Below are 12,110 nucleotides of genomic sequence, written 5' to 3'. Positions count from 1 at the left end.
CCCAGCTACTCAGGAGGCTGAGGCAGAGGAATCGCTTGAACCTGGGAGGCAGAGGTTGCAGTGAGCCAAGTTCATGCCATTGCACTCCAGCCTGGGTGACAGAGCAAGACTCTGTCTCAAAACACATACACAACTAAAATGAAACAAAACAAAATACATAGCAGGGAGAATATCTGTGCAGAGGGCCACGTGCTTCTCTGGCAAGAGGTCAGGAGAATCTCTCAGGACCCTGGATGGTTTCAATAACTGATAGATCAGTGGCCTAAACTTTCATCTCCAGTGGAAAGGACTCTCCCAGAAATCATCCTTATTCTCCTGCCTCAAATGGAAGTTCTAAGACGTTTGTACCTTGAACGAACAGCACCAAGGAGGACAGGGCTGGAAAGGAGACTTCACCCAAACAACCAGCCCTACTGCCTGGTTTAGACTCTCAAGGAGGAGAGCTCGGGGCCCAGAGTGGCTCGCTGTCTATTACATGGCACTTCCCAGATCCCAGGCTGAGAAACCTGTTTTATCAGCAGAGGTGGCAAGCCAGAGAGCTTTTTGTCATAAGTGAAAAAATATTGCTTCCCTTGGAAAGAAGGGCAATGCCAGCTTCAGCAGCAACACACCTCTGCCGTGATGCCTGAGATGGGCACTGGAGACTCCGGAAGTAGGAATGACCCAGACAGGTGCCCCATAGTCCCTGCAAATGCCAACCTTCTTCTCCCCACAGCAGTCATGAACTGAACATCAGCTCTTGCCTTTCCACATTAAGGCTTGTCGGACCACTCCACTTATTCAACGTTTCCAGACCTAGCATTTTTGTCAGTTGGCAGCAGATTTTCAGTTTTGCTGAGAATTTCTTTTCACACTGGGCTCCAGCTGGATGAGTTTTGAGGGAGACTCACAGGAATCACCACGGCTCCATCTGAAGCTCCGAAGTGTTAGCCATGACAGCAGAGTGACCACAGATAGTCAGCCCCATCTGAACAGAGAGCCTGTTGCTGCCAGATGGTGACCTGTTTCTGTTAAACCCCAGGTGAGCTTCTGCCTGGCCTCAAATCATCACACAGGGCCTTTCAATCTGGATAGGCCTAAGCCGGAGCCAAAACATGGAGAGAGTTAGCCTAGGGTGTTTTGTGATGGGATGGAATGGACCACAGTGTCATAAAAAACCTGACAGCAGAGAAGCATTTCATCAAAGGAGAACCATATCTTAAACGTGAATGGGCATGGGGCCAGGTGCAGTGTCTCACACCCATAATCCTTTTGGGAGGCTAAGGCAGGCGGATCACCCGAGGTCAGGAGTTTGAGACCAGCCTGATCAACATGGAAACCCGTGTCTACTAAAAATACAAAATTAGCCGGGCGCGGTGGCTCAAGCCTGTAATCCCAGCACTGTGGGAGGCCGAGGCGGGTGGATCACGAGGCCAAGAGATCGAGACCATCCTGGTCAACATGGTGAAACCCCGCCTCTACTAAAAATACAAAAAATTAGCTGGGCATGGTGGCGCGTGCCTGTAATCCCAGCGACTCAGGAGGCTGGGGCAGGAGAATTGCCTGAACCCAGGAGGCAGAGGTTGCGGTGAGCCGAGATCGCGCCATTGCACTCCAGCCTGGGTAACAAGAGCGACCCGCCTGATCAACACGGAAACCCGTGTCTACTAAAAATACAAAATTAGCCGGGTGTGGTGGTGCATACCTGTAATCCCAGCTACTCAGGATGCTGAGGTAGGAGAATCACTTGAATCTGGGAGGTGGAGGTTGCAGTGAACCGAGATCACACCATTGCACTCCAGCCTGAACAACAAGACTGAAATTCTGTCTCAAAAAGAAAAGTGAATGGGCATGGGCACAGCGGCTTGCACGTGTAACCCCACACTTTGGGAGGCAGAGGCAAGAGGAAGGCTCGAGGCCAGGAAGTTCAAAACCAGCTTGGGCAACACAGGGAGACCCAGTCTCTGAAATTAAAAACAAAAAACAAAAAAAAGGGAATGGGCAGGGCTCAGAAAAAGCAATTACCACCTCTCCACTAGCATCTACTCCTGAGCCTGGGCGGAGTTACTCATGGGGTCAAGGATTCCTCTGTGCACACCATGGTTTCTGGGTTAGGGACCTTCAGGTCCCTCCTCCAGCCCTCACCAGACAGCCTCCACTCTGGGAGAGAGGAAAGGAGCAGGGAAATAGCTACTGATTATTTAGGAAGCGGAGGAAGAGAAGTGGGGAGAAGGCACACTGACCCTGTACACTTCAGTTTGCAAAATGTATGTGTAGATACTATTTTATGTGAATCTTTGTCCTGGTGACTCAGGTACTTAGGGATTTTGAGAACATTTAAAACTCTTAAAAGGTTTTCTGTAAAGCCAAAGAGAAACAAAACTATTGATCTAAACAAAATAGTCAATACAATTTTTATACTTATCTACCTACCAGTCCCTGCCTTTCTTTTTTTTTAATTTTTTTCAAGATAGGGTCTTACTCTGTCACCCAGGCTGGAGTATAATAGCATGATCCTGGCTCACTGCAGCCTTGACCTGCTGGGTTCCAGTGACCCTCCTGCCTCAGCCTCCTGAGTAGCTGGGACTATAGGCATGTGTGCCCATGCCCACCTAATTTTTTATTTTTATAGAAATGGGGTTTCACTATGTTGCACAGGCTGGTCTTGAATTTCCAGACTCAGACTCAAGTGATCCTCCCACCTCAGCAAATCCCCTCCCAAAGTGCTGGGATTATAGTCACGGGCCACTATGCCTACCACCTCCTCTCCCTGTCCCCAGCTAATTTTTTTTTTTTTTTTTTTTTTTGCAGAAAAGTGATTTATTTAGGCAGAGAGAGAAAAAGGAGAAGGAGAGAGAAGGAAACAGCTAGCTCTCACACTGAATGAGAGAAAGAAAAGTCGCTCTCACACTGAGTGAGATGGGTTCCCAGAAGGAGAAAACCAGAGAAGGAAAACTCCCCTCACACTGAGTGAGAGAATCCAGAAAGATGGAATCCAGGAGAGGAAAGACAGCTTGCTCACTGGGTGGAAGGGGACCCCAGAGGGAAAATTCAGGAGGGGAAAGAGAGCTCCCACTATGTGGGAGGGGATTCCAGAGAGCTGGGAATCCTGCTAACTTTTAATATACTTGCAGATCTAACCTATCTCAGGAGTAGAAAAATGAGAAAAAGCTCACCCCTCCAGGACAGACTTTTCAACTGCACAGACAGGCTGGGCTGAACAACAGCTGTGGCTCATTCACCAGCGCCAGTCAATCCCGATCCGGAATGGGGTCTGGGAGGTTCCTGCTCAAGGCAGGGTGTGCCTGGCCTGAAATAACTTCACTCAGAGCCTACGCTGTGGGGGGCAGTGTCTGCCCAAATCGAAGAGAGTGGAAGACTGAGGCGAGAGAAGGTTGTCAGGACCCAGGAACTGGGCGATGGTTACCCTGTTACAATTCATTTATCCCCTTGAAAGGACGGGAGAACAGGAGACAATTACTTTTCACTTTATATACTTCTGAGCTATTTGTGTGTTTTTGAAAACCACTACTTATTTTCTTAGATTAATTTTTTGGCCAAGTTCAGTGGCTCATGCCTGTAATCCTAGCACTCAGGCAGGCTGAGGTGGGAGGATGACTTGAGCTCAGGAGTTCCAGACCAGGCTGGGCAACACAGTGAGACCTTGTCTCCACAGAAAAAATTAAAAATTAGCTGGATGTGGTGGCATACGTCTGTAGTCCCAGCTACTCAAGTGGCTGAGGCGGGAGGATCACTTGAGCCCAGAAGTTGAAGGCTGCAGTGAGTCACGATGGTGCCACTGTACTCTCCAGCCTGGGCTACAGAGTGAAACGCTGTCTCAAACAAACACGCACAGAAAAATAATCATTTTTCATCCTCTTATCCTACTAAGTGTCCCTTGCAGGATGCAATGTCATTGCCTTAGGGAATCTTCCCTCGTCATCTCCCCCAGAGCAAACCTCCCTGCCAATTCTTTATCCCATTGCTCTAATGCCTTCATGACACTTACCATGATCCGAGATCATCTCTGCCTGTGTACAAATGGATCACCCTTCTTCTTCTACGAGAATGTCAGCTTCATGAGGGCAGATACCTCATCTGCCTGTTCACAAGAATCTTCCTAGGGCCTATGATGGTGAGGTCCTAGGGAAGGTGCTCACTAAATAGTTTTGAATAACTGAATACAGGGACAGGTGATGAGATTTACAAGTATCCACATTCACTCCACAAGCCTAACACAATGTGCAAAAACACAGCTACAATAGAGATTTGGTTAGCTATGGGACTGGTTGCACCAACATCTCTGGAGGTGATCCCTGGCCTGCCTTGACAAGGACTTTTTCGTATGGACACATGCTTCATACGTGAACTACCGTCTGCAGGCTTAATCCAGCCTTCTACCTATTTTTGTAAATAAAGTTTTATTGGAACAAAGCCATACTCATACACGTTTGGTTGTTTTTGAGCAGAACTGAGTCGTTTCAGCAAAGACTATATGGCCTGAAAATATTTACCATGCGGCCTTTTAAGAAACAGTTTGGAGGCCGGGCATGGTGACTCACTTCACGCCTGTAATCCTAGCACTTCGGGTGGCTGAGGTGGGCGGATCACCTGAGGTTGGGAGTTTGAGACCAGCCCAACCAACATGAAGAATCCCCATCTCTACTAAAAAAAAATTATAAAATTAGCTGGGCTTGGTGGCTCATGCCTGTAATCCCAGCTACTTGGGAGGCTGAGGCAGGAGAATCACTTGAACCTGGGAGGTTGTGGTGAGCCGAGATCATGCTATTGCACTCCAGCTTGGGTAACAAGAGAAAAACTCCATCTCAAAAAAAAAAAAGGAAAGAAAAAGAAAAAAGAAAAATCCATAAGCCTAGCAGCCTTCACAGGTACCACCATGAAGGGGAAAAGCTAACGCAGAAAATATATTATAATAATACAAGGTTCAGGGTTAAAACAAACTCGACCAGGCCGTGCATGGTCGCTCACACCTGTAATCCCAGCACTTTGGGAGGCTGAGGTGAACAGATCACCAGGTCAGAAGTTCAAGATCAGCCTGACCAACATGGTGAAACCCCATCTCTACTAAAAATACAAAAATTAGCCAGGCATGGCTGTATATACCTATAATCCCAGCTACTCGGGAGGCCGAAGCATGAGAATCGCTTGAACCCAGGAGGCAGAGGTTGGAGTGAGCCAAGATCACATCACTGCACCCCAGAGCAAGACTGTCTCAAAAAAAAAAACAAAAAAAACCCACTCACTGAAGACTGCAAAAAGGTGAACTGTAGAGTCCACAGAGACACTTGCAAGTAGCAATAATGGTGGCTTTTCTTTAGGCCTCCCTGTAAGCAAGGTATTGTGCTAAGTGCTGTAAGTGTGTTCTCTCATATAATTGAATTATCATTATAATATTAGAAGTAGGTTCTCACTGCTGATGCTAACAGTGGTCTGGTCATCTGCCAGGGTTGAGATGGTCAGTGACAAACCCAGAAGTCAAACCCAGGCCCAAGTCTGCGGGCCTCTGAAGCCCGCCTTTGTGTCCGCCAGGCTATATGGCTTCCACAGAAAGCACTTTCCAGACGCATCTTGAAGAACCCTTGGCACTCTTAAGACAGGTACGCCTCCTCCCTGCCCTTGGAAGACCATCTGGAGGGCCCCAGTTCCTTGGAGATGCCTAGGCTGTTTCTTGGATGTCTGCTTCTTCTCTTTCTCCGAACTCTGCCAGTACTTCAAGACTCAGTTAACCCCTCCTCTGAGAGTTTCTCTTTGCTCTAGTTTATTATTATTATTATTTATTTATTTTGAGGTTTGACTCTGTCACCCAGGCTGGAGTGCAATGATGCGATCTCAGCTCACTGCAACTTCCACGTTCTGGGCTCAAGCGATCCTCCTGCCTCAGCATCATGCGTAGCTGGGACTATAGGTGTTCGCCACCACATCTGGCTAATTTTTGTATTTTTTTGTAGAGACGGGGTTTCACCATGTTTCTCAGGCTGCTCTCAAACTCCTGAGCTCAAGCAATCTGCTGCCTTGGCCTCCCAAAATGCTAGGATTACAGGCTTCAGCCATGGCACCCAGCCAGTTATTATTTATTTATTTTTGAGATGGAGTTTTGCCCTTGTTGCCCAGGCTGAAGTGCAATGGCGTGGCCTCAGCTCACTGCAACTTCCACCTCCCAGGTTCAAGCAATTCACCTGCCTCAACCTCCCAAATAGCTGGGATTATAGGTGCCCGCCACCATACCCAGCTAATTTTTGTGTTTTTTTTTTAACTTTTTTTTTTTTTTTTTTTTAAAGATGGCCAGGCTGGTCTTGAACTCCTAAATTCAGGTGATCCACCCACCTCGGCCTCCCAAAGTGCTAGGATTACAGGCTGAGTCACCGCGCCCGGCCTAATTTTTGTATTTTTACAAGAGATGGCATTTCATCATGCTGGCCAGGCTGGTCTCGAACTCCTGACCTCAGGTGATCTGCCCTCCTCAGCCTTCTAAAGTGCTGGGATTACAGGCGTGAGCTGCTGTGCCAGGACCAGACAGTTACTATTTTTAAAAAATTCTCTCCCTCAGGCGGATGTTGCAGTGAGCCGAGATCATGCCATTGCACTTCAGCCTGGGCCACAAGAGCAAAACTCCGTCTCAAAAAAAAAAAATTATCTCCCTCCTCCTGCTGATCCCTCCGAACCAATATATAAATTGCTGGAGGGAGGGGGAAGGCTGCTTTTTGTTGTTGTTGGAGTTTCATTCTTGTTGCCCAGGCTGGAGTGTAATGGCGTGATCTTGGCTCTCCACAACCTCTGCCTCCCAGGTTCCAATGATTCTCCTGCCTCAGCCTCCTGACGACTTGGGATTACAGGCATGCGCCACCATGCCTGGCTAATTTTGCATTTTTAGAAGAAATGGGATTTCTCCATGTTGGTCAGGCTGCTCTTGAACTCCCGACCTCAGCTGATCCGCCCACCTTGGCCTCCCAAAGTGCTGAGATTGCAGGGGTGAGCCACCATGCCCGGCCAGGAGGCTGCTTCTTATGGCATATAGTCTTTGCTCATTCTGCAGCCTTATGCAACAGACACACCTGCTCCTCAAAAAACTTCGGAAAACCACTGCCTGCCTTCCCTCCCCGGAGAAGATGTTATCTGGTAGAATCACATGCCAATACAAAATGCCAAAACTGTCCTTGACTTGGACATTTCTCTTTAATTATTATCGGCAACCACAGGCTTTATTGGCAGTATCTGGGATGTTTCTGCTACTAGCTCCCTTTCGAGAATTGAATTTGCTTTTTATTGTTATCATTTCCTTTTTTCTTTTTTTGAGACAGTCTCCCTCTGTTGTCCAGGCTGGAGTGCAGTGGCACGAACTCAGTTCACTGCAATCTCTGCTTCCCAGGTTCAAGTGATTCTCTGCCTCAGCCTCCCAAGTAGTTGGGACTACAGGCATGTGCCATCACATCCAGCTAATTTTTGTATTTTTGGTAGAGATGGGGTTTTGCCACGTTGGTCTTGAACTCCTGGCCTCAAGTTATCCACCCACCTTGGCCTCCCAAAATGCTGGGATTACAGGTGTGAGCCACCATGCCCAGCCTATTGCTATCATTTTCATTTAATCATATTAATTATTAAACTCTCCAGTTCTCTCTAACCCCAGGAATTCTGCATCCACATCAGAACACAGGTTGCCTTGGATTCAGATGGACTGACAGCTATTTCACCTGTCTGGTGTTATAATGGGTATTCACCATCACAAAATCTAAGTGCGAAAATAGCTGAACTCAGCATACTCCTTGTGGATAGTGGTTGCTTTGATGGTGTAGTTTCTGGGGGGAGGGGTGAGAGGGCCTTCTGGGACAACGGTCACGTTCTGTTTCTTGGTCAGGGTGCTGGACATGCAGGTGTTTTCACTTTGTGAGAACTCATTAAGATGTATGCTCAAGACCTGTGCACTTTTCTGTAGGCACTTCATTTTCTTTTTTTGAGATGGAGTCTCACTCTGTCACCCAGGCTGGAGTGCAGTGTCATGATCTTGGCTCACTGCAACCTCTGCCTCCCGGGTTCAAGTGATTCTCCTGTCTCAGGCTCCCAAGTAGCTGGGATTACAGGTACTTGTCACCACACCCAGCTAATTTCTGTATTTTTAGTAGAGACAGAGTTTCACCATCTTGGCTAGGCTGGTCTTGAACTCCTGACCTCGTGATCCACCCTCCTCGGCCTCCCATAGTGCTGGGATTACAGGTGTGAACCACTGTGCCTGGCAAGCACCCTTCATTTTCATAAAAAGTTCTAAAAACTCTTTGCAAATATAGAAATATCACAGTAGTCTCAAACAAGCACAAAGAGGAAGTTGGCTAACCAGAACAAATGGTGTTGTAGAACCTTTCGGTGGTGAGGCACTTGAACCATCTTCAAGTCTTGTAAAATTGAGGAATGGGCTCTTCCACAGAGAAAAAAATCTACCAGTTAAGACTGGGTCAGGATCCATGTTAAACACTCTATGTTCATTCAAACTTCACAACACAGCCTGACCAATATGGTGAAATCAAGTCTCTACAAAAAAAAAAAAAAAAAAAATTTAGCCGGGTGGGGTGGCTCACACCTGTAATCCCAGCACTTTGGGAGGCCGAGGCAGGCAGATCACTTGAGGTCAGGAGTTTAAGACCAGCCTGACCAATAAGGTGAAACCCCGTCTCTACTAAAAATACAAAAAAAATTAGCTGGGCATAGTTGCAGGCACCTGTTAGCTCAGCTACTTGGGAGGCTGAGGCAGGAGAATCGCTTGAACCCAGGAGGCTGAGGTTTCGGTGAGGCAATATTGCACCACTGTACTCCAGCCCGGTGACTGTGTGAGACTCCGTCTCAAAAAAAAAAAAAAAAAAAATTAGCCGGGCGTGGTGGCACATGCCTGTAATCCAAGTTACTGGGGAGGCTGAGGCAGGAGAACTGCTTGAACCTGGGAGATACAGTTTGCAGTGAGCTGACATCATGCCACTACCCTCCAGCCTGGGTGTTAGAATAAGACTGTCTCAAAAACAAACAACAACAACAAAAAACACTTCACAACAACCCTAATGTTATCCCTACTTTACAGATGAAAAAACTGGGGCATGGAGACGTTAACAAGCCTGACCAAGGCTACAGGGTTATTATTTTGGCATGGTGGGGATTCAATCAGGCAGCTGGACTCCTGAATCCATGCTCCTAACAATGATGCTGGCCATGCCTTTGGTAGTGATACACCCAGGGATGGGTTTGCAGTGTCTAGTGTGTGACATTTTCTGGGGTGCATTCCAGCTCAATAAAATGTCCTTGTCCAAACACCTACAATTATATGCATCTTAACAAACACACCTAACTCTTTCATAAATGACAGTCTGATTTACAGAGTGAATCTCTGCCTTCGAAAGACTCGTGCTTAACTTGTGCTTAGACATGTGACAGGGTGCCCATGTCTCCTGCCTCTCCATCAGGGACTTTCTCCATTCATGTGTTTGAAATCCAAAGACAAATGCTGGGCCTACCTGAAGCCACAATCAGCCCAGATTAGATTAGAGAGGTCACCTGTGTTCCTTTCCCGTCCATTAGGAAGATGTATTGCTTCTCAACAAGGCATCTGCTCATCCTCCCCTCCTTGAGTAAGCAAAAACGATACTCCACTGCATTAGCAAAGCTGGGTAAAACTAGTACAACTCTTGTTGGATCTCTGCAATGTTACCTTTAACTGTGCTTTAGAGGAACGTTTTTAGTAAGGGCAGTTCCGGAATCTGTTTTCTTTTTTCTTTTTTTTTTTTTGAGACGGAGTCTCGCTCTTGTTACCCAGGCTGGAGTGCAGTGGCTCAATCTCGGCTCACCGCAACCTCCGCCTCCTGGGTTCAGGCAATTCTCCTGCCTCAACCTCCCGAGTAGCTGGGATTACAGGCACGCGCCACCATGCCCAGCTAATGTTTTGTATTTTTAGTAGAGACGGGGTTTCACCATGTTGACCAGAATGGTCTCGATCTCTTGACCTCGTGATCCACCCGCCTCGACCTCCCAAAGTGCTGGGATTACAGGCGTGAGCCACCGCGCCCGGCTCTGTTTTCTTTTTAAGTCACATTTATCTTTATGAAAGGTAAAACTGTTTGCCTGTGTTGCTTTTGAGGAATATAAGTGGGAAAACAGACGATTATTTAAATATGATGGATGATCTAATTAATTCTCTTCATTTTGCTTCTTTAAGTAAAATCAGCTGCTAAGTCCCTCACCCAAGCCATTTTCTTATTTTTGTTTTGTTTTGTTTTCAGTTTCTGAGACTATCTGGTGAGCCAGGAATTCAAATTACACACACACACACGCACACACACCATTCTGATTTGGCCATTGAGGTTTTCAGTGAATATGGATTCTTTTAAAATTATTATCTTTATTTTTATTTTTACATCCAGCCCAAAATGTCAGAATATGGATTCTACCTTCTAGCACGGGTCCCTTTTCGGATATGCTAACTTCATCACAAATACACGGCCTTGACAGGTATGTAGTCATTTCTCCCTGGAGCTGGGACAGTGATCTCCACTGCGGCAAGCCCCACAGCAAGGTGTCTGTGGTGTCACCCGGTTCCCGGTCGGCATCGGAAATGCAATCAATCCCCAGGTACTTCAAGTTCTTATCATCAAAGCCCCCGGTGAACCTCTTCAAAGCTACCCTCCTTGAGCAAGATTATTCAGGGGACTTCCCAGGAGCAGAGGCAATGTCGCCGGGACCCAGGCCCGGGCAAAGCTAAGTTGCTTATCACTGGCCTCCACCCTGACTATCAGACTCACTCAGGGCGACGCCTGCCTCCCGGGGGACCCGGGGACGCAGCGGATTCCGCAGGAGGCTGCCTGGGGCTCCTCCAGGAGCTCCCGGGGGCGCCGCGGCACCAGTGGGGCACCGGAGGGTCGCTGGCCCCTCTCCCGGAGGGCAGGGCCCCGGCCAAGTTTGGGGAAGCTCCGAGGATGCTGACCTCAACTTTGTTCTTTAAAAATAGCTCCGAGGCCGCGGCGCTCACAGGAGCGGCCCCGCTTCCCCTCCACCGGCCCGGGGCTCCCGGCCGCTCGTCGCCCCCCGGGGCGCGGAGGGGAAGGGCGGGGGCCCGAGTCCCGGCGGCAGGAGGGACCCCGGCCCCGGCGAGCGCCGCAAGAGGGCGTGGGGGGCGCGGCGGGGAACGGGCCCCGGCCGGGAGGGAGGCCGCGCTCACCTTCTTCACCGACAGCGAGATGTTCTCCAGGATCCGGTCCTTCACCTCCCGCGGCTCCATGGCGCTGCCACCGTCGCCGCCGCCGCCGCCGCCCCGCCGCCGCTTCCCGCGCCGGGGGCCGGGGGTCGCCGCCAACCGCTGCCGCCGGCCGTGTGGGGGCTCCGTCGTGCCGGCCGCGGGGCGCGGCGCCCGCCGCCCGGCCCTCGTCTCGCCCGGGCCCTCTCTCCGCCGCGGCCCGGCGGCTCCAGAGCGCGGCCGGCGGGGAAGGAGGCCGCGGCTGTGCGCGGCGGCGGCAGGAACTGATGTCAGGCGGGGCGGCGCCAGGGCCCGCCTGCGCCTGGGGACTCCGGAGACCCGGAGACCCGGAGACCCGCACAGACTCTGGGCCGCGGCCCTCTCCAGAGACCCCGACACGCTCCCCCAGCCCTCCTCAGGACACAGACTCCCCCCCGAGATCCCAGAGACACCCTGAGACCCCAGGGACTCCGAGACCCCGACGGACCCCGGCCCTCCTCAGAGACCCTCCCCTGGCCTTCCTCAGCCCACGGACTCCCTCCGAGATCCCAGAGACACCCTCAGACCCCAGGGACTCTGGAGATCCCGACCCCGCCTCCCGGAGACCCTCACAGACCCCGGGACCCTGGCCCTTCTGAGACCCCTCCCCAACCCTCCTCAGGCCATAGACTACCCCCTGGTACCCCAGAGACACCCTCAGATCCCAGGGACTCCGAAGACGCCAACCCCACCTGCCAGAGACCCCCGCAGACCTGGGCCCCTGCCCTCCTCAGAGACCCTGGGGACCCCTACAGACCCCGGGACGCCAGCTGTCCTCAGAGACCCAGAGACCCTCCCCGCAGCCCTCTGCAGCCCACAGACTCCCCCCTCAAAACCCCAGAGACTCCCACAGGCCCCAAGGACTCTG

The 12,110-nt window shown here is 50.2% G+C and overlaps 1 protein-coding gene across 3 annotated transcripts in view; it reads right to left on the bottom strand.

The window, feature by feature from the left end:
- Positions 1 to 11,477, bottom strand: part of PLEKHM2 (pleckstrin homology and RUN domain containing M2) — a 48,044-nt gene extending 36,567 nt beyond the window's left edge. For 2 of the 3 annotated variants that reach the window (XR_004275835.1, XM_032300491.1), the window contains exon 1: positions 11,189 to 11,476. Coding sequence is in view for 2 of the 3 variants with exons in the window: in XM_032300491.1 (XP_032156382.1) it covers positions 11,189 to 11,248 (60 nt within the window). In the remaining variant the exon portion in view is untranslated. Of the gene's footprint in view, positions 1 to 11,188 lie in introns of all 3 variants that reach the window. The other variant, XM_032300492.1, reaches the window with a different exon arrangement.
- Positions 11,478 to 12,110: the final 633 nt, after the last annotated feature.

Source organism: Sapajus apella, unplaced genomic scaffold (assembly GCF_009761245.1).
Source record: "Sapajus apella isolate SASKATOON/1434 unplaced genomic scaffold, GSC_monkey_1.0 scaffold43, whole genome shotgun sequence".
In the NCBI taxonomy this organism is placed as follows: Eukaryota; Metazoa; Chordata; class Mammalia; order Primates; family Cebidae; genus Sapajus; species Sapajus apella.
This window is presented reverse-complemented; position numbering and strand designations above follow the sequence as displayed.